The 27,586-nt window shown below is 43.5% G+C and overlaps 1 protein-coding gene across 2 annotated transcripts in view; it reads left to right on the top strand.

Moving 5' to 3' along the window:
- Nucleotides 1–16,562: 16,562 nt before the first annotated feature.
- PPP2R2A (protein phosphatase 2 regulatory subunit Balpha) overlaps nucleotides 16,563–27,586 on the top strand; it is a 36,322-nt gene continuing 25,298 nt past the window's right edge. Inside the window, exons 1-2 of one of the 2 annotated variants that reach the window (XM_063420028.1) lie at nucleotides 16,563–17,070; nucleotides 19,568–19,642. In XM_063420028.1, coding sequence (XP_063276098.1) covers nucleotides 16,578–17,070; nucleotides 19,568–19,642 — 568 coding nt within the window. In that variant the 5' untranslated portion in view covers nucleotides 16,563–16,577. Of the gene's footprint in view, nucleotides 17,071–18,805; nucleotides 18,930–19,567; nucleotides 19,643–27,586 lie in introns of those variants that run through there. The other variant, XM_063420029.1, reaches the window with a different exon arrangement.

Below are 27,586 nucleotides of genomic sequence, written 5' to 3'. Positions count from 1 at the left end.
AAGATACTTTTACTGCCTTTTGCCTAGCACAGCTTTTGGAACACGTTAGCAAAGAATATTTTACCGTGGGGAGCACGTGTTCCATTTTATTTTATAATGCAGATTTGAGGAGCTGAAGTTTGTTTTTGTAGCCACATGGAGGTTTGAGGCAACAGCCACACTCAGGAAAAACACTTGAAGCTGCTGTATATTCGTGCTGGGATGCTCTCCCTCATTTTGCACTTTATGGGAAGCAATCAAACTCAACTTTTCAATGTGTGTTTGTGCATAAACTCTCTGAAATCTTCAGCAGGAAGGAGTTTGGGTTATCACAGCATTTCTAGTTCCAGGTGTGGGCTCAGGATCCAACCCCAGGTGTCCACCAGAGTCTCCACAAGCGGCTGGGTGAATGCAGGAGATCAGGATTCAATTAATTCATTAACAAATGAACCAAATAAAAGTGGTCCCCAGGACTGCAGACATTGTTTTACTGGCACTTAACCTACTCGAGTGGCCTTACAAGAATTACTTGACAATACAGACGTGCTCAACCTCGTGCTCAAACATCTGCACAGCGAGGGCCTGATTTTGATTTTTGATTTAACTGAAAGCAGCCCTGCCTTAAACAGGTGTCTCACTTGAATTCCATCAATAGTCACTCTCAAGTGATGCCACAGGAACTCTCTGCCAGCTCAAAAGTCAGCAAACCTTCAGCAACTCGCTAGACAGAAACTCTTCTTTTAAAAAGGGTTTAAAAATAGAAGAATTGCAGGTTTCTGTAGTTCTTCCTGAAGCACAACCTGACATTTAAACTGGAATATTCTCGAGTGACAGGGATTGGAAACTACTTGGATGCAAACTGGTTTTGTAGCTGGAATATGCAAATTGTGTTTAATTCCAAATTTGCTGGTTTTGCCCTTGATTGATAGAAAAGGTGGGGCACATGAGGGTTAGGAAAATCACTTGGAATGTCAATAATCACAATACCTGCCTCTTGCAAAGTTTGTTGTGCCTTCTTTTAAAGCATTTGGGGATAGAAGCTAAAATAAAATACACAAAACATTAATCCAATCTGACTATCCCCACATTCTTTCCATAAGGCAAGGAAGAGGCAGTAAAACCCCCCAATATTTCACAATTAGAATTTTTTTTTATTTTACAACCTTGCAGAGACAGCTCAGCTGTTCTTTGAAGCACGTTAAACAAAGAAACTCCAGGTTTTTTTGTAGGAACAGAACTCTTAGCACACCTCACTCCAGAAAGGCAACAGGATTTCTTCCTCAGCACACTGCCTTTCAAAAAGCTGCCAAATTACAGGTTTTGATCAGGTTCTGATCCCCAGAAGATCAGCACCCGAATCAAAGCTGATTTCATGTGACACCAGCTCCTCTCATCAGATCCTGCCACGTTTACTTCCCACAACCAGTAAAAAAAATGCCAAAAACCAAAGCTCAAAATTTCAGTCAGCAGGATCTAGGTTAGTCTAAACATTATCTTGCAGGAGGTAAGAAACCTTCCCAGAGTTTTAGGCCTTCTGCACTATTTAATTACAATTTCCCATTCGAGCTGTTTCTTTCATCACTGATTTTAACAGGCTGAACCAGCAACGCTTTGAAAGTTTCTCACACCCAAACAGTTCTGATACTTAAAAGGATTTGCTCAGCCTGGTTGTAAAGCACCACATTTTCATCAGCTGGGTGAGTAAAAATAAGATATTTTACTAAATGGTCTGATACTGTTTCTGTGTTTCAAATGAAAGCTCTGCTTGCTAGACAGAAGTGGCTACAGAAACCTCTTCAAACGAAAACTGCAGCTTGTTCTTCCCAGGGCTGATCTTGCTGCAGCCCGTGAATGGAAAAAGGAAATTCTGTGCCATATGCTTCAGCATATTCCAGCCTTCAGATGCTCTGAACACATGCTCTGGAAAACAACAGAGGGGGTTTTCCTTCCCTGAAGCCAGAGAATGCACGAGGACCACAAAGCTGGGTCAGCTCAGGGCGCTCTGAACCCTCTGAACCTGCTCCTCTGTTTGGTTGTCACTGATGTCCTGTGGACAAATTGCCCAATTGTGAACTAACACCTAAATTATTTTTACTTTAAACCCAATAACCAACCACTTGAAGACTCTATCAACCAATTACAGAAAACCACCCAAACCCATGAAGAAGAAGGAAGAAGGTGGTGAAAAAAGAACAGCTAACCTCCACCCTAAAGCCTCCATCCTGCCCCGTGTATATCACTGTACACTAAAATCTTAAAGTCTAATTTTCCACCCTGTGATGTCACACACTTCTATTTAACTACACACCCACAACCCCAGTGCTGTCACTCAATTTTGGAAGTTCCATGGCCTCAGGTGAAATTCAGGGTTTGCTGGGGGTCAGTGTGGGCCCGATGTTTCTGAAAAGCTGAGAGTTTCTGGTTTTCCCAAGGGAAACCTTCCAGCAGTTTCTCCTTTCCCAGGCAGCTCTGTGTAAATAACCATCCCTCCCATAACATTTCTGGGTAAACAATATTCCTGTCCCATCACAGCTCTCTGCCGGGTTTGTGTTACTGAACCCATGGGGAGAGGTGTCCATCCTATGCACCAATAATTTGCCTTTTTAGTGCAGCGTGTTATAAAAGGGCTGAATGAATTATAAATAATTTTCTGATTTTCTTCTACCTGCTGAACTGGAGTCAAGCATCTTTATTTCGTGTTCAGCAGTGACATGGCAGCACAGAAAGCCTGGAATTCTCAACTTCCAGAATTCCAAGGGGATAAAACCTCCCAAGAGTGGGGTTTGCACCCCCAGATTTGACCTGGAGGTGAGCACACAGGGAAGGCCAGGCTGGAGCACAGCACAGCATCCCACAGGATCCTTCGTGGCATCTGATTTTATCTGCAGCAGAAAATGAATGATTTTCATGGTGACAGAACTACAGGCAATAAAAAGGCCTTGGCAGGTATCAAAGAGCTCCAAACTTTTCTTTGGCTCCCTGCCAGCTGCCAGAACTTCCTACCCCAGCCCAGGACCAGTGACCATTAAGGAATTCCATGGTCTTACTGGTTTCCAGTGAGAAAACAGAGAGAAAACGTATTGTATTTTCATTTAAAAGAAAATCCCCTGAAAAACAGAAAGGAAGAAATATGAGTTTCACCCACACCTGCCCCCATTTTTAATATGTGTTTCTGATGGATAAGGAAATTGTTGTTATTCACATATTCAGCTGCCAAGGCTCCAAACAAGACCATAGGTTGGGAAGCCAATGAAAAAAATCCTTATTTTTATTATCATCCCTTGTCCAAACAGCTCAAACCAAGAATCCAGAGCTCCCCAGTGCTAAGCTGCTCACAGGAATTTGTAGAGAGTTCCAAAGAGAACTCGAGTGTGAGAAGAAATAAGACTACAAGATGGGATAAGTAAGAAAACAGAATTTTTCTGGGCATTATTAGTCCTGCATAACATTCAGCCTAAGCAGATTTGTCCAAGTGTTAATGACTTACATTTCAAAGCAAAAAAACCCCCACATTCTATCATTTCCACATTCTGTCATTTCCACATTCTGTCATTTCCACATTCTGTCATTTCCACTATTTTTGTGTCAGCCAGGATAATCAGCATTACCAATCAGGCAAAATCCTTTGTTTTAACTAATAAGTCATTTTAAGAAACACATCTCCAAGCCATAAAAGAAAGAAGTTTTCTTCAGTGACTAGTCCAGTTTGGGAGATTGCTTCTGGGAGAACTGACACAGCTCAATTCTTCCTGTTTCCCCTTAGGTTTTCATTTCTTGATTATTTTGCCCTGGTTTTGTTGACCACTGAAATTTCAATAAAATTATATAATCCAGTAAGAGTCAAATGTTGTTTCTTCATTATTCAGACCCAAGTTTGAACTAACACCTAAATTATTTTTACTTTAAACCCAATAACCAACCACTGCTGGCAAACTCTGTTTCAGTGAACACCAAGCCCTGTTGCTCAGCATCTGCTGCAGGTAAACTCTGCTGCATCGCTCCTGTCCCATAAAAAATGGGAATATGGGAAGTGAAGTTGCTGCAGGTCAGTGGGATTGGATTTCAGGAGCTCCTGAATCCTGGGACATCCATGGATGTGTCCCCAGGGCTCAATTATTGGCACGTTTGCCACGTACCCTGCAAAATAACAACATTAAAGAAGTACCAAAGGCAGCCAAAACACAAACATCTGCTTTAGGGAACATCTTTGTGGGCTGGGAACTCAAAAAGCTCTGCCTTTCCACCAAGGATTGGGGAAATGAGCCAAGGACGCTCACTTGGGTCAACAGCATCATCTAAAAATGTGAATCTGCTGCACTTTTACATTCTGTTCATGCTGTGCATGTATAACAGATGTACATTTGTAATACAAAATTATAAAGTTTAACTTGCCACTACAGGTAAAATTTCAGCTATTGATAAAATGTTCCCTCAGAGGTTGGAAGGTTTTCACTTCCACACTGTCTGTAAAATGGGAAATATGATTTACAAACTTTAATAGTTTGCAGAACTCCTGTTTTACACCTGGCGTAATTATTTGGTAAGATAGGAATTCAATATTTGCCCATCCGAGGTGTTTTAACACCTGCACTGAGTTCCTGTCCCCGGGATCTTCGGGGAATCAGGAATTTTTGGGGGAATCAGGAATCCAAGTGCAGCTTTGCTGGAGCTGAAACTGAGGGTGAAACTTCACCTCAGCTCCCCAATTCTCACCTCTTGTACTCATGAAAAACAAACGTACAATGTACAATAAATGTTCTTTTAGAACATTTTACTCTCCTGCTTTCCCCAACACTGAGCAATTTGAATAACTTTTAGCTGTGCTGCAAAGGGACTGAGGGAAGTTTTGTTGTGAAAGAGCTCTGGAAAGTGGGAGAGTGGAGCTGAGTTCTTTCCTTCGTGATTTATTCGAGGCAAGTGGTTTAAATTTCATGGGCCCCCGTTTCTGATGTGTAAATTTGGAATGTTCCTCTCCTCCTCTGTTCTCCATGGCACTGCAGGTGCTGCCTCACTCAGTCACCCTCTCTTTTCTTGAGTGTTTAAAGTGGAATTCTTGCAGAGTCAGGAGGCACAAAAATAAAAATCCCATCAAGAAAAACATTTTACACTCCTGATTAATCACGCAACAGAGTCAAATATTTAAAACAGGATTTCCTTCCCCAAAATAATGCTGGCACAAAAAACAAACCCGCAGTTCAAACACACAGAAATATTAAATTTGTGATATTTCATGCACCATTTACCTGGGCAATGCCACCACCTTGTGGTCTGCACAGATTCTCTGCTCCCATCCCAGTGTCTGCAGCAGGGACTGAACCCAAAACTGTTCCCTGCTCTCTTTTGGGAGAACTTTGCTCCAGCTCCTCTGCTGAGCAGCCCCAGATGGAATTTAATGATATAAATTGATGTAATTTAATGATATACAATTATTTAGCCATTGTTATTATCAATTATTATAAATTATATATTAATTATTATAAATTAATATATGTTCTCAATACAGTTACACTTACTTGGTGAGCCCTGAAAAAAGACTTTTTTTGTACTGTTATTCCAGCACAGATTCCTTTTCTCTCTCCTGAACCATATTCTATTCCATCAGGCTTTCCCACCCAGATTTTTCTTTTTCCTTACAGCATCTTCAGAGGATGGGAATCAAACTGATTGCCTGATTTCCTGGAGCAATTTCAATTTCAAAACGAATTTATTTGGGAGGAAGCGAACTTGATCCTCTGCACGTCAGGATTAAACATCCAGCAGAAAACAGGGATTTTCTCAGCAGATCAGGGGGGCTCAGCTCCTGTTTTCACAGCTGAAAATGCACCAGGCAGGCTGCAAAGGTCGCGGCCGGGGACTCCTCCATAGGTGGCAGCATTACCGCAGGATTTTAGGGAGAAATCCAGGAGCAGGATGATGCTCCAGCATCCAGGGGAATCTCCCTGATGGGAAAAACCTTCTAGGAAATGATGAGTTCGTTTCTGTGGTGCTGTCACCCAGCCCAGGCTGCCACACAAAACCAGAGGATCAATTTTAAAATCCAGCAGGGAGGCTGGAATTCCATCCAAACAAGGCTTAATAACGAGCTGGATTGATAATTTATGGCTATTAACAGGCCTGTAATTATCAATAAACTCAGAATTTACATTCAGAGGCAGAATTAGGGGGGTTACCCCAAAACAGAGGCTCATTTAGAAGGTAATTTTGAAGTCAGAGTCCCACCACCACCCACAGAGGAGGAGCAGAAACCTCCAGAAGCTTCCATGTGATTCTGAATTCCTCCTTCCCCTTCCTCATCTCTTTTTTAGGACACTGGTACAGAAATGTGCCTGAGGAAGCTGCCTGTCCTCTGTGTCATCCTGCTTTTGCTCCCCTCTCCTGGCTGAATTCATCTCCAAAAACAAGGAGGGAAAAGCAAAAGTATAAATCAATCCATTTGTATATCCAAAAGTATAAATCAATCCATTTGTATATCCAAAAGTATAAATCAATCTTTTTGTATATCCCAAAGTATAAATCAATCCTTCTGTATATCCAAAAGTATAAATCAATCAATACAACCCACATTGACAAAGGAGTCTTGGAACAGAAATTATTCCGAATTTGTGGAATTCCACCTCAAACCTGGCATGGCTGGCCCTGTACCCACTCCAAATGCCAACATTCAAGGATAAATACCCTGAGCTGCTCTGAGGAGCTTGGAAGTGCTCCTGGGTGATGCTAAATTCCACAGAGTGAACACAAAAAATGAGAGGGACCCAACCGAGTCTGGCCAGGGTTTCCTTTTGAAGGGGTCCAGAGCAAATTGGGCAAGGGGGGGTTCTCATTTCTATTTTCATTTCAAGCATTTTGGGGCTCCTACCTCCAAAAAAACCAAAAAAACCCCCAAACTCCCCCCCACCACCCCCCCAAAAGAACCAAAACCAAAACCCCCCCCCCAAAAAACAACCAAAAAACCCCCCAAAAACCCAACCAAAAAAACCCCCAAAACCCCAAACAAACAAACAAAAAAACCAACAAAATTTTAACTGAAAAATCTCACATAAATTCTCATTTTGACAACTGTTTTACTATAAAGGTCTGAAAATTAGTTGTATTTTCTCTAGGTTTCCCTCCTCCTTCACAGCATTTTAACAAAGCATCTCTTCCCACGAAAAATAGGGAAAGTTTGCATTTGTTCTTAAAATGAGAAAAGTGGAAAACGGAAGTGGATATGGATGTGAGTGAAGGGATAAGAGGCTCTTTTTGAGCAGGAGAGCAGAAGGAAGGTGTCAGGGCTGTGGTCCCTCACTGGTGGCTGCTTCCTGGGGACAGAAGAATTTATCTGTACTTTAAACTGAAGTTATGGTTAATGTATTCAAACAATCTGCTCTGAAGTGAGGTCTAGATACTTGGCTTTCAAAATGACCTGATTTTAGAGGGTCCAGGTAAACCAAAGTTTTGATTGCAACAACTGCTTCGTTGTCCCATCATTCAGCTGAGGATCCCTGAAGAACCTGACTGTTTCCATAGTGTTGGGTAAGAGCAGGCAGAGAGGATTTTGTAAGTTTTACATTTTATTTTTATGCTGGGAAGGGAAGTTTTCCAAGCTTTGAAATGTACTTTTTTTCCCCTACAATGTAGTGAAAACTAAGGCCTTTTAAAGCCCTTTCGTTGTTGCTTGGCAAAGTACAGAGAAGGAGAGACAGCTTTTGCTGATGATGGCCAGCAACAAATTTAATTAGGGCACTGGTTTGCAGTGTGATGGACTAAGTTCAAGAACTTGGGCAGAATCAAGCAGAACAAGAATTGACCCTATTGTGCATGGGAAATCCTTGCTAGAAAAAATCAGAACATTTTACCTTCCCTTCTTATCTTAGACCATTTCATGGAGGCCACAGCCTTTCTTTAAATAAAATGTTTTAATCAGCTTTGTCTCCAGGTATGGCACAATATAGCTGCTGCCAATGTGTTTGATTAAAGTTATTATTGTGCTCACAATTACTGTGCTCAAACACACTCTGAGAAACCAAACTCTGTTTTCCTGAGCCTCAAATGTTCCATTTGAAGCACTGCAAGTCCTTCAACTTTCACATTTTGCCTGTGACTGATTCATTGTCCCTGCAGCCTTTTTTGTATAACCATCAGGAGCAGAACTGATCAACTTCTTGGTGTCCCTGCAGAGTCCAGGGAACTCCCAGATTCCAGGAAATATTCCTACTTTGGTCCAATTTTGGAAAGATGAAGTTTCTCTCAAACCAGAAATACTTTTGCTTTTGGGATAGAGGGTAATTTTCTGCCACTGAATATTTATGTGCATTCTTTTGTGGCTCAGATCTTTCTGGAGAACAGCTCTGTACTTTCAAAGAGCAGCTCTCATTTGCCACCCACTTTCTTATCACTTCTTGCAACTGTGATAAAATATGGAATGTGAAAAGTGACTTATCCTAACCTTGTGGTTTTGTCCATCAGGGTTGTTCATCCTTGGATTCAAGGCCACAAAAAAGAGAGGGTTCTACACAAAAAGCAGGAATGAACAGCTTGGGAAGCTTGGAAATCCTCATAGCTGGATTCTCTGCTGCCCAGAAGGATGCAAACTTTGATTAAGGTGTTTTCCACAGAGAAATCATTTTAACATCACTTTCCCAATGTATATTCTCTGGAGTTTACCAAGCCCAAACCCGCTGTGAAGGGAAAAATTCCACTGCATTTTCTTGAAGCTGTGAGCTGGATATTGTTGGAACATCCATTGCTACAAAACTGAATTGGAATTGATCATTGAGTCAAAAGGTCCTGTGTGGAAATAGAGAAACCGGAATTTATCTATAGAGATAGAGAGCATGGCCGTGTAAGCCTCATGTTGGTTGAAGCAATGGGGATAGGAGAAGTTTACTTTTAATCTCAGGAACTATAAAATAAAACAATGACACTGCAGAAAGCTTTACCCAGAGGTCTGGCTCAAGGCTGGGAATAACACTTGGAGCTCAGTGAAAACTCTCATCTGCTGTTAAGCAAAGTGAAAGGAGTCAACCTGAACCACTTTTTAATAATTAAACCTTGCACCAGTGGCTCAGATGAACTCATTTCTCTTTGCATACAGCATGGGCAGATGTTCTGTGTCTAATTATTGCAGCTCAGTGCAGTGCTCGTTAGACATTGTCAGCTGCATCTCGTGTCCTTGTGTGACCACATTCTAAATTCCTCCTGGTTTATAGGGATGGCTCTTTTCAAAGATCCCTGGATACTCAATTCTGGCATTCTGCACACGTGTGTTTGCCCAAGAATAGTCTGAACGAATTGATAGTCAAGTATCAGTAAAGGACTTTTTATTTTCTACCCCTCTTTTATAAAAGTCTTTTATAAAGTAATTTTCAGTTCAAAAATAAATAGTTTTTTCCCTGGGATACAGGTACCCAGGTCTCTCTGGGCAAAGCAAGAAGCAGGATCATGTCCAAACCAGTATGCACAGAGAACCTCAAAGGCAAATTTATTCTGTTCCAGGTAGCGAAGTGCAAAGATGATACAGGCACAGAAAGGGAAAGGAGAGAAAGTCAATAAGGAAAGTAATTCAGGGCTTACTCTAGGATTTTTAAACAGTCTCTAGGTTTGGCCAATTAAGAACCACATTAAACAATTTGCCCTTTTCCTGTTTCTCAGCTCCTTTGAGCTGCACCTTCTGCTGCATTCCATGCACACACTGCAGCTCTCCCTGAAAAAAGAGCCTTTTCCTCCCTCATGGCACACCTGGCTGTGGCAGCACCATTGTGATGCATTGCCAGGCTTAATTAAAAATAACTCAGCCTTTATTGGCATCTTACAATTATCTTCCCATTTGCGAGGTTGGGAATGACCCTGGCTGAAGCACGGGCACATAATTCAGTAATCAGAATTCTGATTTTGGAAACCACACCGGAGTTACTTGGCCCTCTGCATGTCCTGGCCCTTCCCTGCAGAGGAGATAGCACAGGGCAGCCAAAATGAAAAGAAAACGTCTGGGTTTGCTGGAGCTTTTGTCCTGGTTTTGCTTCTTTGAGGTACAAAAGTTTGGATTTTGAAGGGGGAGAAGGTGAAGTAGGGGAATGTGAGGAAAGTACAGAAGAAGGAATAGAAAAGCAGGGGAAGAACAGATCTTGCAAACTTTGAAAGCAGCTTTTGGACAGTCAGGTGGATACTCTGCCCTCGTGAGACCCCACCTGCAGAGCTGCCCCAGCCCTGGGCACCAGCACAGGGAGGACCTGGAGGAGCTGGGGAGAGTTCAGAGGAGACTCCAGGATGAGCAGAAGGATGGAGCAGCTCTGCTGGGAGACCTGGAATTGTCCAGCCTGGAGAGGAGAAGCTTCAGGGTGATCTAATTACACCTTTCAGTACCTGAAGGAGCCAACAGAAAAGATGGAGAGAGACAATTTATAAATGCCTGGAGTGCCAGGAGAAGGGGGAACGGCTTCCCACTGCCAGAGGGAAGGATTAGATGGGATACTGGGAAGAAATTCCTCCCTGTGAGGGTGGGGAGGACCTGGCCCAGGGTGCCAGAGCAGCTGTGGCTGCCCCTGGATTCCTGGAAGTGCCCAGTGCCAGGTTGGATGAGGCTTGGAGCACCCTGGGACAGTGGAAAATTTCCCTGCACAGAGCAGGGGGTGGCACAGGATGATCTCTGAAGTCCCTTCCATCCCAGACTCTTCTATGAATCTCTGATTCTACAACTCTTATAGCTCAGACATAAAAGAGAATAGAGTTCTACACTTGTAAAACTTCATGGCTAAATTCAGGATATCATGCCAGGCTCAGGACAAACAATATGCAAATCAAAACCAAGTTTCTTTAGGCTCTCAAAGTTGTCTTTCAGATTTAGCCTATTTATACAGCTTTTCAGGGCAAGGATGAAATGCATTTTTAAATACCAGTAGTCACAAAAAAACCCACTGAGAAAGTTGTCTAAATTTCAGCACCAGTTCAGAAGTTTTGACAATTCAAAATGTTTGCAGTCAAGTGAAAAGCCAACAAGGTTTGGTAAGTAACAGACAGCTCTAGCGAGTTTTCCTCCTCTGATTATGTGATGGAAGAAAATTGTCACTCACTTCTAGAGAGATTTCCATCACTTCTCTGGACTAGCACAAGCTGTGTGTGCTCAATAGCTCTGAAATTGTGTGCAAGCAGTGAGAGAGAGAGAAAAGTGAGGAACCTGAGGTGCAGACACCTTCCAGGAGTGTGGCACACCCTGTCACTGCAGCTCTCCCTAATTAAAGCAGCATGACGAGCCTGTAAGTCTGATTCATCACTCACACCATCATTCACCTCAATTTAGAGAATCTGCACTAAAAAAATCAGCACCTCTGCCCTGCCTCCGCGCAGGGCTGTCACACCTCCAGGCTCTGTGCTCCTGCAGGGTTCTCAGCACCATCCTCTGCTGCTTCCAGGACCTTTCCCATCACACGTGGCTGAGCTCTTGCCAGGCAGCTGCCTGTGGGGTGTGGGGCCAAGGGGACAGGGCACTGCCACGCTGCCCAACAGAGGCTCCTGAGCAGGGTCTGACACAGAGCCCCCCTTCAAAGGCACTTTCCTCAGGGGGGTCACTCCCTAGCACACCCCCACTCACAGGTGTGGCATCCAAGGGGATAAAAGGTAAGAAATGTGATTACAGCGGGCTCAGAGTGCTCTAAGGATGACAGAAAATCTCACCAGACAACAGGAGGTGGCATTTCCTGTTGCTCAGAATGCAAAATCAACAACATGGAGGCAGAGGTCTGCAGTGAAAAGCTGCTCCCCACAAAAAAGGCCCCAGCCTGTTTATTTCTTTTCTTTGTATAATTTTGTGGGTCTGGTTGTGGATTGGCTTCTGGGGTTACCATCCCTTCACCCCCCTGGCCAGACCAGCTGTCAACTAACATTATTTTCAGGCTGGAAATATGTAAGCAAAGGACAGTGAACAAAACCAAGAAAGGTTGTTTATGTTCCAAAGTGTGAGAAAGTGAAAAACTGACCCTTAATATTCTACAGTAACTAAAGAACTGACTCCATCTTATAAGCAAGTAGAAGGATTTAAAAAAATCTCAGAAAAACCAGGGCAACAATTTCCTTCCACCCCCAGTGAAGCTTTGCACTGGGACCAGTGAGTGAGAGAAGCAGAGCCCAGTGGTGCTCTGGTGACTCCAGCCCCAAAGGTCCTAGGGCAGGGCAAGGAGTTACCCTCAGAGCAGGAGAGGAGTTGGTTTTGAGCCTGAGCTGTTTTTAAACACGTTCTGAATGTTTAAGTGAAAGGCTGCTCCTCTGAGCTACTTAAGGGCTATCATCCCCAGTTTATTTCCAATTAAAAATCCAGGGACAGAATGTGTTCGCTCAAGGTCTCCAAGGGAACCAACAACACAGCAAGGATTAGAACGAAGGATTTCCTGTCCTATCTGCAAACCACACCTCTCTCCTGTTTACAATGAGAACTTATTCCCAAGCAGAAAAGCCATGTGAATGGAACAATTAATTCTGCTATTTCGGCCTCCCTTCCTTCCCTTCTAAGTTCATTCCTGGCATTACCTTCAGGCCCTTGCAAACCTGGTACCAGAAGAACTGCGGGACAAAGCAAAGCAAGAAAAGAACATTTCAGAAGAAATATTTCAGCTGCAAATACTTGAATTTTGATTTATATATTTGTTTGCTTAATGAAGTTTGAAACACTCCAGAAATACCCTCAAAATTACCCTCAAAAATACCCTCCTGTTAATGAAAACTGTAACCAAAAGAAAAATGAACTCCTAAACCAAGGAGAAAGTTAATGAATGACTAATCATGGTTGTTACCTGTACATGTCATTTTTTGCACACATGACTTGGGCAACACCAGAGTGATAGTGTTACTACTCAGAGTAAGTTACTATCAACAGAGTTTTAAAGAGAGAATACCTTTGCTTTCCTTTTTTTTTAAGTCACATTTTCACATTTCCTGGAATCAAGAGCTAAAAGCTCCTGGAAAAATATAATCTGAAAGTTTCTCATGTCTTTCTATGATTCCAAGGCTTAGCACATCAGTGTGTTCACACCCTTTAAATACCACGGGGATTTGGTAACACCAAGCTGATGGAAATTGTCTGGATCAAGAGCAAGAATGCCTCAGCTCAAAGCCTAAAGTGATATTTTAGTACAAATTATATATTTAATCATCGTTCCCCACCATCCATGGTTTTTAAGGACCAATCCAGCCCCCTGAAACCCTACAGTAAAAGACACAGAAATAAGAATGAAATTTTTCTATAAATCTCAATTTATCCCTCTTGTCTTCATTTTTAATCCCAAAATACTGGGACACTCCAGCCCTCACCAGCAAGCCCTCCATTAAAGAAACTTTAATTTCAACATTTCTCTTTCCAGAAATAAAACACAGGGACTTTGGAAGTGATACAAAGCACAAGAAATATCTTCTGTAGCATTCAGGTTTAGGACACAGCGTGGCAGGAACTGGAAACGTTCAAACCTTTGTTTAAATGTTGTTTTTTGCCAAAAATTTGTGGCCGCTGGCAGTTGAGGGTTTGCAGGTGGAACCTGGTTAAGGTGAAACGGGGTCGAGTAAAGGCAGAAAAAGGCAATAAAATTCTGTGTGCTCAGAGAAGAGGCCTGGGCGAGGTTGGTGGAAGAGCTGAAGAGGGTGGATGGGTTGGGACTTGTCCCACAGGTAATTTTCGAGACACGTTGCAGAACCAGGGTCTGCCTGACCTTTTGTTCAGCTTTTCCTGCAGCAGCACCCAGAGGTGACTCAGCACTGGTTTGATAATGGCTGTTGATGCGAAATTAAGAGGGGGAAATGGGGGGTGAACACTAGGAAATATTTTCTAGGGGTTAAGGCTGGTGTTCTCTGAAATGCTCTGCACAAACACAGTGGAAAACTCTCAGTGAGACACTTGGAGCTGAACAGGATGAAGTACAGAGAGTGGGGAATTACCCTGCCCTGATGTTAACCTGCACACGGCCTCAGATGGCTCGGTTATTACTAAATTCCAGTGATAATTCTGCTGATAATTGCTCCCTTTATTTCTAAACTGAATTGTTGTAATTCATTATAGTCTTGTCTAACAGATCAAATTACTGGAAAACTAAAGCAGATACAGAATGAGCTGCTGATAGTGCTCTTTTTTGGAGCCTCAGCTGTTTGATCAGTCATTTGACATTATTATATATATTTTTATTGGTTGCTGCTCACTTTGATTTTTAGGTTGTTTTAACTTCCACAGCTCCTGGTCTAGGCTGCTGTGAACTGGCCACTCTTTATGTCATTTTCTGACAAATATCACAGTAAATAGATCCAGAAATGCTGTTTTGTGAGTCCTTGTTCCTGTAAGTCCCTCCCACTTCCCAGAGGTGTTCCTCAGTCTCAGCTGCAGTTTATGTGTAGAGTAAGAATTAGTCATTAAAGCGTGATCGGAGCAGATAAATGCTCATTAAAGCTTTGTGCTGTTGGTGGCTGTGTATAAATTTAACATCACACAGTTACAATCTCCCCAGAGCACCTCAACAAATGCTCAAGCTCCAGAGAAATCCAAGTAAATCCATAAACTTCGAATCAGGGCTATGAAACACCCTCAGCCTAATTCTGAACTGCCAAGCAAGTGAACACCCAGGCAAAGGTTGTGGTTCCAAAGACGTCTCACTAATTACTCTGGCTGTGATTTAATGTTATTTATTATGCTCCATTATTTTCAGTAGCTCAGTTAGTTCACAACAAAACCCTGAAATGTTGGAGTTACAATCCATCCTCAAGGCACCATGATATTAAACCTTTTCTAAGAGGGATTTTATTTTAATTATAAGGTATGTACTAAAGCTTCCTCAATTTCTATTACAGAGCTAATTGCAGGTCTCTTTGCCTTATTTAATTTTTTTTTTAGCAACAAAAGTTCTTGAACCAATGCTTATTCTACTATGAGGACAAATTCTGCAGTAATTATACAGAAGGCAATGGATGAATTGGACTAGATTTACACATTTTCCTGCCCAACAGTTGCAGGACAATTCTGCTTAGGCTGAAAAAAGTATGTTTAAGGAATTCTGAAAGGGGAGGAATGCCAGCTTTTATGCTGAATTTGGCAGCAAGCAAACATGGCCACAAATTTGGAGAATTGTGTGAATTTGCTTTTGAGCTCTGGGAAATGTGGATCAGGGTGTTTGGGACCAGGGAGTTTGTCTTCACTGTGATTGTTTCCAAACTCACAGTGGTTTTGGTTTTAGGTTTTTGGGTTGCTCTCAGAACAACCTAAGCAAAACAGTTGTTTCCAGAGATTTCCAAACTTGGGTGAGTTGCAACTCTTTAGAACATCCCATATATGTTGAGTGTTTTTTCAAATGTTATTTTCTTTCCAAGACTGATTTATTTGCCTGTGCATTTTTTTTTTTTTAAATCAGGGATGCAGAGATAAATCTGAATTTCAAAATAACCTGTAATTTGGGCCAGTTGTGGGTTTCTGGTGGGAGCCTGGCTGTTTGTGTTTGTTACTGGTATTAATTTCCCACAGCTCTGTTTTGTTTTGGACTTGACCAGCAATTCAATGGCTTTTTCGTTTATAAAAACACCCTCTTAGGTGTTTAGAAGTAGAAATGCAAAAAATCAGTGCATGGGATGGTTTTGGAGGCTTGCTCCAAGTCACATTTCGAGTTTGTGGCAGTGCTGGGTTTGCAGGATGAGCTCATGAACCTCCCAGTGAAATCTGGATTAGCAAGATCTACCCAGCCCGAGAAGAAAATGTTTGCACAAACATCTGCGAAGGGAAACTGATGACTTTCACAAGATCTTAAATAGATTGTACTGAATCAATTATCCCAGTCCTGTAGTTAACTACAGCTGAGACTGTAACTGGGACCCAGCAAGCTAAAAAGGAGCCTCCATCCTCCGCGAGCCAGCGGGAGCAGAGCCAAGCTGGGCTCGGCTGAAAGCCTTTCTTTGTGGATCTTGCTGGCTGTCAGTGTGAAAGGTGGATGGAGGCTAAAAATGGCTCAGGAGCATGGCTGGTGTATGCAGGGAATAGCAATGAGAAGGGAGAGAAATCACAGCCCGAGCTCTGGACGTTGTAGAAAGGATCCAAGCGGGTGGAAAAATGTGCAAGCAAACAGGTTATGTGTGGCTGCTGCACGGGGAAGTGGCAGAAGGGAGCAAAGGGAAAGGGGGAGAAAAAAAAACCAACCCGAGAGCAAAGGACAAGTGAGGGGGAGATGCTCTGAGAGACATGAAAGGATTATCAGGGAAATGTTTTTCCCTTCGAGGGTGCTGGCACTGCCCAGGCTCCCCAGGGAATGGGCACAGCCCCGAGGCTAACAGAGCTCCTGGAGAGTTTGGACAACGCTGCCAGGGATGCCCAGGGTGGGATTTGGGGGTGTCTGTGCAGGGCCAGGAGCCGGATCCATGATCCTGGTGGGTCCCTTCCAACGCAGGATATTCGATTTCATGAAAGGCGAGCCTGCGACGAGAGGGGGCAACGAAGGAAGCTCGTCCTGCCGGGGGGCAGCGGGTGGAGGACACCGGAGCGATGCCAGGCTGGGAGACGAGAGCGGGCAGGGGCCGAGCCGAGTGAGGGGCGGCAGCCCCGCCATGGGGGTGGTCAATGCCGGGCTGAGGGGCGGCAGCCCCGCCACGAGGGACGGAGCCCCGCCATGAAGGCGGCCGATCGATGGCGGGCTGAGGGTCGGGAGCCCCGCCATGAGGGTGGTCAATGCCGGGCTGAAGTGCAGCAACCCCGTCAAGAGGGTCGGCAGCCCCGTCATGAGGGCGGTCGATGCCGGGCCGAGAGGGCGGGCAGGGCTGAGCCGAGGGCGGCCGATCGATGCCGGGCCGAGAGGCAGCCGCCCCGCCATGAGGGCGGCCAGGGGCTGGGCAGGGACATGGCGGCGCCGCCCGCCCTCCTGAGGGCGGCTCGCTCCCGCCCCGCGCTGACGTCACCCCCAGCTCTGCCGGCGCCATTTTGGACGCTCACCGCCGGGGGGGCCGGAGCGGGGCCGCCCCAGCCCCGCCGCGGCCGCGCCGCCGCCGCCTCCATCCGCCGCCATCGCCGCCCGCCGCCGCCGCCCGCCCCGCGCCGCCCGCCCCGCCCGCGCCGCCCGCGCCGCCCGACCCGCCGCGGCCGCTATCGCCAGCACAACATGGCAGGTAAGGGCAGCCTGCCCCCCCTGCCCTGGCATGGCTCGGGGGGCTCTCCCCGCTGCCTCCCTGGATCGCGGCCGCCTCTTCCATTCCGCCTCGCTTGCGCCTTGCTGGTTGTGGGGTGTTGGTTTTTTTGGTGGTTTTTTTTTTTGGTCCTCTCTTGCGGGAATTCGTGCTTTGCTCCCACCCACCCCTCCTTCTCTCCGTTCTCGGGGGAAAAAAAAAAAAGGCATGGAAGAAGCAAGGTGGAGGGGGAAGTGGTGTGTTTTGGAGTTGAGCTTGCAGGCAGGGTGGGTCTGCTGCCTTTTCGTAGAATCATGGAGTGTTTTGGGTGGGAAGGGACCTTAAATCCCATCCAGTTCCACCCCCTGCCATGGGCAGGGACACCTCCTGCTATCCCAGGTTGCTCCAAGCCCCTTCCAGCCTGGCCTTGGGCACTTGCAGGGATCCAGGGGCAGCCACAGCTTCCGTGGGCAACCTGTGCCAGGGCCTGCCCACCCTCGCAGGGAAAAATCCCTTCCCAATATCCCAGCTCAACCTCCTCCTTCAGTCTGAACCCATTCCCCCTTGTCCTGTCACCACACGCTCTGGTAAAGAGTTTCCCCCTTGGGGCTTTGGGGTCGATGTTTGTGGTTATTTCTCAGAAGCGCTGCCGTGCACGGAGAGGATCCAGGTGCAGGCGGGTCCAGATTGCAGTCGCACCCTTCTGTAGGGAGCAGCCTCTGAGCATCTGCAAATGCCAGTAAAATTTGGCACAGGGCGTAATTAAACAGCACAGGTCTCGCTGTGTTTTCTTTCCCATTCCTTCCACTGCTTGCTCCCCATTTCGCATCCCGAAGTGCTGTTGGTAGGCTTGGGAGCGTGTGTGCGGAACGGATCTTCTTCCCTCTTACTTTTTCCTTGCGATTTCTTCATTTGGAAATTTATTCATCCCCCTCCTCTGCACATGAATTGTCTTTTCAGTGCTTTGCATGTGGAGGAGCAGAGCATGGGAGGCTTTGTGAGGCTGGTGCTTTGCCTTTCCCCCCTACACCATACGCACATGCTCCACCCTCCTCTTGCCATTTTAGTCGTGAGGGGGAAAAAAATTGAACCAACTTGGTTCAAGTGAATTCTGTGGAAAAGAGGACTTTAGCTCCAAGTAGCAGGAGCAGTGATTCTCTCCAGGCTCTTCCCTTTAAGTGCTTCTATGGTGCTAGCTGCTAAATGACAAATGAAGAAGTTGAAGAAAGGGAAGAAAATGGGTTGTTGGATTTTTGGGCAATGATGGGGGGGAAGAAACATTTTGCCATCTCCTGCATAAATGGGTGCTGTTGCTTGCCTTCACCTTCTCAGGTTATGCAGCTTGAATCTCTGTAATCCTTCAGGGAGGAATTTAAAGCAAGCAAAAAATGCAAACTGCTCTCTATTCCAGGAGTTCTCATTCTGAGGCGCTCCATCTTTTCTGGAAAGATTATTTTCACGTTTCTGATTTCTTTCTCTTTGAGGTTATTTTTTTGCCCCTCTTAACTTGGGAAGAGTCTCCTCCTGTATTCTTTGTTATCCCCAGAGCCCTACCAGAGCTCGGGATTAATGTGTAAATGCCATCTGTTGCTCAGCCGGTTTGAGTTGTGTGCAGGAAAAGTTCCATTTTGACAGTGGCTTTTGGGAAAAAAAAAAAACGAAAAACAACAACCAACCGAGGCAAGCCCATTTCTGTCTCTTCCTGTATGTCCTCAGCCCTGCAGTGATTTGCTCAGAACGAAATGCAAAAGAAATGGGTGGTGATTTTTGGTGTGTGTTTTGGTGGCACGGTTCAAATGAATCACTGCCTTCAGCCGAGGCAGTAATGTTCCTGAAGTTTTCTCTCCGATCCGTTTTCTATGGTAGTAGAACTTGTTCCCCTCCGATTGCTTGTTTGCTTTTCTGCTCGGTATTGCTGCTTTTTTTTTTTCCAGGCTGATAATTGCTTTCATTACTTCTGCGAAGAGACTCTAAAATTGTGGTAAAATTCTTTTTCTTTAGCCTTGAGCGCGTAGGGTCGGCGCAGTGGGTTTGTGAGAGGAGGAAATGAGTTTTCTGCTTGGTTTGTATTGGGTGGGAGATCGAAATTTTCTAAAAATGCACAGCTCTGATAGTTTATATTTAAGTTGTTTGTGAGTTTAAATTTAAGTTGTTGGTGTGTTTAGGGGGTTCTGACTGCTCAAGTAGGAAAAAGCTTCGTGTGAAACACAGTGGTTCGTGCACTTGAATTTTAAATTCGTAGTTAATGGTGCTTAGTCCAGCGAGTGAAGCTTTTACACAGCTTGTGCCTCCCTGTTTTTGACAAACGCTGCATTGAAGGCTGACAAAAACAATATCCAAAGGAAAAAGGTGGGGAGGGAGGGTGGTGTGTGATTGTGCCTCAGCACTGCTGAGGAAGTGGGCGTGCTCAGGCTCTGAAATGTGCAATCTGGAACCATTGTGTGCCTGCGCTGCTGCTCGGGGGGGGCTCGTTTTTATTGAATTGTTTTCCTTTTTTTAGGAGCTGGAGGAGGAAATGACATTCAGTGGTGTTTTTCTCAGGTGAAAGGCGCTGTAGATGATGATGTAGCAGAAGGTAAGAGCGATATTTTTTACTGTTTTCTGACTTTTTAACCATTTTTTAGGTAGGAAGATATGGATGCAGTCAGTGAAATATCCCAGTGCTGCTGTGTGCACGTTGAGCAAAGCAAATGGACATTTCATGTGCATTGCCATATCCAGATTCAGCTTTAAACTGTTGTTTGAAAGTACCATTCAACACTCTTGTAAAAAAGTTCAGCCTTTCTAACTTATTTTTGCTGGAGTTGTTTTCTAAGATTGTCAAGATTTTTCTGATTTTTTTGGTTTTTAATTTGTGTTTTTCCTTGATCTGCAAAATGGGGAACGTGATACTTGCATTCCACAAAGAGGTGTTGTAAGAATTAATATTTGTACTCTTTGAAGATCTAAGTACTAGATAAACTAATTGTCCCAATCTTTCCAGCTCCTATTAACAAGAGGAGAAAGAAATCTGAATATTTGCGCATGCCTACTTAGTACGTAAAGAGCAGGTTTGGGTTTGAAAAAATACTGGAAATTGTCTAAAACTTTTCCAAGCTGGCAGTGACAAGTGTCATGTTACACTAAGATGGCTGCCTCTGAATTTCACTGCAAAAACTGAATTGTTTTTTCCTTCCTTGGATTTGAGAGTGTTTTAGGAATGGCGCTTTGCTCTGTGCAGGAGAGCAGAATCTCTTCTGTTCTTGAGGAAAGCTCCCCTGACTTCTGAATTTCTTTGGCCATAAAGTCCTGCTTGCACAAAGCAGCCTGTAAGATCATGAGTTAAAAGTTTTCTTTTGCAAGCAGTTGGCCTTGTCACTTATGTAATTCCTGGGTTTTTTTCTTTTTTTGCATATCTTGAATGCTCTGACATACAAGTGAGATTAATGTTATATTTAGAAAAGCAGTAACTACAGTTTCCATCATTTCCCTGCTTGACATGTGGTTCAGATTAGCTTCCAAAGGCCAAAAGAAAAGATTGATATAAACATAACTGGGTTGTTTTTATTTATTAGCTGCAGCTTGTGGCAAATGATGCACTGAAGCTTCTGTTGTTTGCAGGTTGAAATATGTTTTTTGGAAATGAGAAGGCTGTAACAATTTTAAGTTTATTTTAAATTCTTCAGGAAGTAGATTTTAAAGCATGAACCCAAAAGTGCTCTTAAATGTGGTCTAATTTTTTTCACTGACAGATTTACAATTCTGTAACCTTTGTTTTATTTACGTATCAAACTAAATCCTTAGTTAAGTACAAGTATTGAAGAAGTTGTGGTTGTGGTGAAGTTGTGGTGCATGCAAATAATTCTTCATTAAAATAGACATTACCATGCTTCCAGTAGTAATGAACTTTATCTATAGGTGTAGAAAAGTGACCTTTTCAGGGCTCTGGAAATGCAGAAGTGAGGAAATGGGAAGGAAGGGCAGGCTGGGCTGGTTTAAATGTTTCTCTGGGTGTTAGGGAAGGAGCCCTGCCAGCCCTGAGCCTCCTGCCAGGCTGCAGCTGCACCGGGCACTGCTGGAATCCCGGGGTGCAGTTCAGGGAAGCCTTTGGGGGAATTCACTGGCTGCAGTTTCAGCAAGACAGGCAACTTAGTTTCCAAAATATTGTTAAAAATGTCCATTTTTTGTGTTGTGGGCAGAGTCCCCTTCTGATTCTGCCACCCAAAGAGTGAAGAGAAATTTTGTTTCGTTGTCAGCTATACCCGACTTCTATGAGTGGAGATACAAAGTGTATAACACTGCAAGATGATGTGAAACTGAGCTGCCTAGAGACAGATCCCAAGTATTACAGATGTTACACTTGTTGTGATCAGTGTGTTGAGCTGAAATTCTCCCCTATTCCCGTGCATTTCGCTCCCACAATCCATACTGGAAGTTGGTGAAAGCATCATTTATGTTGATTTCTTTTTATACATCACAGTGTCTCACTGTAATTCTGTTGGAAGCAATATGTATCAGGGTGGTTGCATTTTTCCATTTCCTAACAATATTTCTGGCTTTGATGACATCGAGCCTTGTGTGGTTCTTGCACCAACTGGAGCAGCAGCTTCTGGTCAAATTGTCAATGGATCCAAGTGCAGTCTGAGGACTTTTTTTATTTTCCCTGCCTTTCCATCGGCTTTGTTGGGGCAGGCCCGTGGTGAAAGCTCAAGGCAGTGCTGCTTTCTGTAGCTTTAATGACTCTGTAACCGCTGTGGTCTGCCAGAGAACAGGTCTGGACTCCAATCGTGCCTGTGGTGAGCTCAGTACAGTTTGTGCACAGGACTGCAGAGCTGTGGATCTGATTTTGAAATGGCTGCAGAGCTCAAAATCTAAATAGCATTTTGTCGTGGAATGCTGAAACTCACTAAAAACAAAGTGAAGAAAACAAACACGAAAGAATTGGGAAGTTTCACTTTCTATTTTCCTCCTGTTGGTAACTCAGTGTTGCAATATTTACATTGGAAAGCTGTCTTGAACTAAGCTAAAGCTTAGCGATAACCAGGAAAAACAACATCATTTAATTGCATCAATCAGTGGGATACAAACCCAGTGGTCTCCCTACAGTGTTTTTTGGCTATAAAACAGACCAATAATGGTGAATAACATTTTGGACAGTAACACTTTTAATACAGTTACAGTTGTAGCAACTTTTAAAAGCCTGTCAAGAATGCTGTTATGTTCCTTGCAGTATATTTAAGGTCAGACCTGACCATCACATGTATAACCTGGAATTCTTCAGATACTTGGACTAGGCTGGTTGTTCCAAAGTTGTTATTTGGTGGCTGAAACATGAACTCTGATACTCATTTTTAATTTTCTGGCTTTCCAAGCGCTGTGTGATGGATGGATGTGGCGTGTAAGGGGAAGGAGGGTAAATTGTCACTGAAGCCTGGGGAAGGATGGCACTGAGCTTGTGCCTTTACTCGGCAAAGCCTTTCCACTGAGAGTGTGAGGAGAGAAGCAGCCTCTCTTCACTTGGTATGTGTGGAATTTATCCTTGCTTCTAAGCTGTGGCCTGGCCGTGTCAGATCACAGTGAAGCACAGAAATCAGGTTCTAAATTGAAATGTCAGTGGCAGCTTCATTATAACTCGGGTCCTTAATTTTAATTGATGGCAGAAGTTTGCCTTCTAGTGATTTATCAGTTCATTGTACGAGGGCAAAGGTGGTTGTAGTTTGTGCTTCCTCTCTTTCTGAAATAGTTTTTCTCCCTTAGTTTCATATTTGTCTTGCTGGAGCCCAGTCCTACAGCGTTTCTATGTTAAATTTATTTTGTGTGCAGTGGGGAGGGTTAGACAGGACTCCTGGGGAGGAGAACAAGAGTGCTTGTTTGTGATAAGTTCAGTGATCAGCTTATCAAAAGTGGCTGCAATGCCCAGATTTCTTTCTTCTGTGCAATCACAGTTTTGGTGCAAGTGAGGCTTAATTGTCCAGAAATACTCCAATGTTTTCTTAGTGCAAGTTTCCTTTATGGGAATGATTATAGAAAAGGATTACAAAGATTTTCAGCAGCAGTTCTGTTGGTTTTGCTCTTTTGCTGTTCTTCAGAATGTGGCATAATAACAACTGCAGTTGGGAGCAGCTAAGAATTGTGAGTTTAAACCTACTCTGAAAACTACACACTTGCTTAATGGAGTGAGTTTGTACTTCAGAACAAATTAAGTCGAATTTATTTAATTGCTCCACAGAAGGAGAAGAGTCAGGCGGTTCTATCTCAATGTTCTTTCAGGAGTAATTCAAAGATATGTGAAAGTCTGATAGTCCAGGTCCAAGGCTGGGAGCCAGGAACTTCAGTCCTAAGCTTTAACCCTGAGTGATTACTGCTCATCTCGGACAAGTTGTTTAACTGTTTCATGCTCAAATTGTCTCTGAAAGAAGCACCTGAACATCTGCTGTGGCTGCTAATTACTGACTTCATTTATGCTTAATACTTAATGCTTAACCATTCTGTGATGCTTTGTTAATTATCTGGGAATTGCTTCATGTCTCCTCTTAAAGCCAAACATGGCCGTGTCTCTTATAGACTGAAAATGATGAACAGATAAAATTCTGTCCCTGGCTTGTGTGTGGTAAAAGATTGAAGCAAAATGGGACATTTCTCCTGTTCAGGAATGCTTTCTGTGCTTGGTTCTAGGTGTGTTATGTCTGACAAGTGTAGCTTGACACTTATTTTTGACAGGTTTCAGAATTGCAGAGCAGCAGTGGGGACTGATGTTGCTTCAGCAATGGCAGTTTGTCTTGAATGCATGAAAAGTGTTGTAGTTCTGAGTAAAGAGAAGTGAAGGCAGGAATAAGGATGGCTGTAAAAAAGTAGTTTACCACAATCTGGGCACTTTTTTTTTTTTTAATGAGGATTGATGGAATTGGGGAGGAGAAAAAACTCAGAGAGAAAAGAGTGGCAGTGAGGTTGCCATAATATTGCTGAGGAAAGATTGGGATATAGTTGTGGGAGGGAAGCTAATTTGGGCTTTTGAGGGCTGTGGTTATGTTCTCTATGCTCATGAGGTAACATCATTTACAAGGAGCAAGGCCTAGTAATAGGTTTGTTTTTAAGAGGTGGTTTGAAATATGCTGTAGATGGGGAAAAAGAAGAGCCAAGGTTATAGTCCTGTTCTGTATTCCTGAATCTGCCTCTGTGTTTGAGCTCTCCAGCTGTTCAGAGAATGACTGTCTGTATCTGGAGAGAGAAATAGGCTACTGTGTTCTAGGAACTGCTGCTCTGGATGGACTAGAGCGTGCATTTAGAGTGTGCAGGCCCCCAAACAAAGAGCATTGAGCAGACACAGAAATAGGCAGTGGCTGTTCAGCTCCCCAGAAGTAACTCACTCCTCTTTCTTGCATGGCTTTGGAAGCTGGGGCACTTCAGCTTGTCACTCAGGGATTTTTCTGTCCCTTCTGTGAGGCTTTGCTGTTGTTACAATCTCTGCCTTAAATTAAAAATTAGTTATAAAAAAGGCTTTTGTGTTGGAAATGCACTGTTAGAGTGATCAAGCCATCAAACTCCACAGCAAACGAGCGCAAGCTGGGCTATCAGCAGCAGTCCTGATGGATACAGCTCTGCATCAGCTTTGTGAAACTTTCTAGCTTTTCATTTTAAAGATACAACCTATATCCTTCTGGTTTGGCCATTTCCACTGCAGGAATGGGGTTCTGTGGTAGCTGTGGCTTCACAGAGTGTATTTTGGAAGAGCTGAAATGAAGATTAAACCTCGCAGTGGATGCAGGATGGAGGAAGAGTTAAAGGCTGGGTGTTGTGAGCTGTACTGTGTGCTCTCCCCCCTCCTCCTTTCTCTTCTCCCTGCCTTGCCTATTTAGGCCACAGCTGCATGTTTGGCAGCATTTCTGCTTAAAGAGGCACTCCTTCCCACTCTGCTGCCATGGGTGTTCACCTAAGTGCACGGGGAGCTTAGGGGGAAGCTGAGCCAGCTGAAAAATGGGTAAAATCGTGGATTATTTTTCGGCTGAATTGGAGCCTGGTGTGATTCTCCGAGCTCTGCATGTGCTTGTTCCAGCAGAGTGTGGAGAGTGATCGAGTGGCTGAGAGGAACAGGAGGAATTCTGGAAGAGGATTGGTCTCTGTGTAGGACTTTATGTACAGGCAATGCAAGATCCTGATTGATCTGACTGCTGTGCTACTGAGAAGGGTAAAATCAGCTAAAAAGGACTTTAAACCTTTGCTGTTCAAGATCCATACTTTGAACGTGTGCTATCTGCAGGCCAGCAATAAAATCACTGTTACAGTATCAGAATTATTTTGTGATGGATTTTTTATAGTACGTGTGGAGTGGGTTTTCTGCTGTGTGCACACAAGCAGTCTGTGGAAATGGGATTTATTCAGTGTTGTTTTGAGCTCTGTTAGTAAAATGAGCTTGTTAATATCAGTGCAGTTCAGTCTCTTTGAAGTTGTTGTAGGAAATAATACCACTTGAATGGGAGGTGGGTTATTACTGATTGCTTTACTGTAAAGCACTTTAAAAAGATAATCTGACAAATGATAATCTTCTCTTATCGTGTCTTATCAGTCTTAATATGATTTGAAAAATGGATCTCTTCTTTGGGGTTTCATCTTCACCTAAACTGATGTATTGTCTCGCATTAAATGCTGTAGAATTAGTCTGCCTTTGTTTTAGCTGCTGTTAAAGTGTGTATGCAATTAAATCTGCTCTGTGTGTGCCTCTTGGAGCAAAAACATCAATTACTGATGGTACCGAGTTAAGGCTGCAGTTTGTCCTTTCATCTGTAGGAAACACTGTGCTCCCACAATAATTTCATTATAGAAGATGTTTTAATAACTGCCTTAAGGGTATTTTTCAGGCCTTTTTTCCTGTTTTCAATGCTGTATAGTACGCAGCACCATAACTGTGTCTACAGTATTTTTAGTATGGAGTGAAAAGTTTAGCAGAACAAGTCAAGTGTTCAGTAATCACGTGAAACTGAGGTTTGCACTTTCAAAGAAGTGATTGAAAGGAGGAAGAAGCCTTGGCTTAGGTTGGTGTTTAGGTTGTGAATGTGAACAGAGGCAACAGTTACCCTGCTCCAATGAAAATGAAAGCCCATAAATACAGGAAGTATTTATTGATCCGAACCAATTTGGAGTAATCTCTCTCAAGAAGCAGTGGTAGATCTTACAGTCAAAATAACGATGCAAGGACAGTTTTCCAGGCTTTACACTGGAGTGGAACACGTGTGATTATAGCTTTGTTTTATTGCCACAGCTCAGCTACACTCTTGCAACAGGCACCAGCTAAATGCTGCTTTTGTAATGTCAGTGTAAAATGGAAATAGATGGGACATTGCCTTCCGTGCCTTTGAAAATGGGGAAAGCATAAAAAGGAATCTCGAGAGGTGAAGGAGTGATCCATTGTGGGTGTGCAGTTATTAATAATTTCACGTAGCAGGATTTCCTGTATTGAATATGGTTAATATTGCTGATTTTCTGGCTTCCCACCCAGGCCTGCTGTGGACACTGCCCTGGCAGCAGGCACTGTTCCATCAGGGTGCTCTTGCTTTTTTTTTTTTTTTTAGTGATTGGAAGGTTTTGGGTTGTTAATTTTCCTTTAATTTAAGTACCACCATCATGTTCTGCTCCTGTGAGCTGATATTACTGAAAACAACTACTTGAGGCTTCTCTGCACATAATTCAGTGAGAGAAACAGAAGTGGCTGGAAGCTTCTCCCTCTCCTCCCCTAACTTATCACTCTTTTGTTAGGCACTGGAGGAGAAGCGATTAATTTGGTCAGCCATTCTTTATCAAAATGTATTTTCCTCTCAGCGATCCACAAGTGATAGCACCATGAAGAGAACCAGCATATTTAGGTCACATGTGAAGCCCCTGAGGCAGTTCTACTTGCATCTAATTTTGGAAGAAAATTTTAGGGTCAGGGAAAAAGAGGGTTTAAAGGAGTTGTATTGTAAGAGAGATTGATTTTCCCAAATATATAGAAGGCATTTTGTGTGGAAATGTTTCTCTCTGCATTTTCAATTGCAGTTCTTAAATTAATGCTCTGGGAATAATGTGAGCTCCAAACACACACAGTTGGTACTCTGGTTTTGAGAACCTGAGAAAAGATAATTGCATGTATTCAGGAACAGTTACGGTAATTGAGACTTCATATTATAGTTGCTTATTTAAAATATGGTGTAACTTCTAATATATTCTTGTTTGTTGAATGCCAGTAACTATATTTTCCCTTCTTTTTTTCAATTACTATAAAAATATTTCAGTGACCATTCTTTGATCCTTGAAAGCAGTGATTTTAGCAGGCCTTTGTGCTATTGTTAAATGATGATTTGAGAAGTCATGAGCTTGTGTATAGTGCTTGTAAATGTAGTCTGAAGGTCTTGCTTTGTTTTCAGATAACTTGGGAGTGAATTGGTCCAGTGGACAAGAACTCCATACTGAAATAAAGCGTTGGCTTTCAGAAAAATATAATGACTCTCAAAGACACTTGTTTGGGAGTCTCTGGGCTGTTTTCCAGTGGAATTGCATAACAAACCCT

Source organism: Prinia subflava, chromosome 29 (genome assembly GCF_021018805.1).
Source record: "Prinia subflava isolate CZ2003 ecotype Zambia chromosome 29, Cam_Psub_1.2, whole genome shotgun sequence".
Lineage (NCBI taxonomy): Eukaryota > Metazoa > Chordata > Aves > Passeriformes > Cisticolidae > Prinia > Prinia subflava.
The sequence above is the reverse complement of the archived record's forward strand: the minus strand, read 5'-3'. Positions and strand labels throughout refer to the sequence as shown.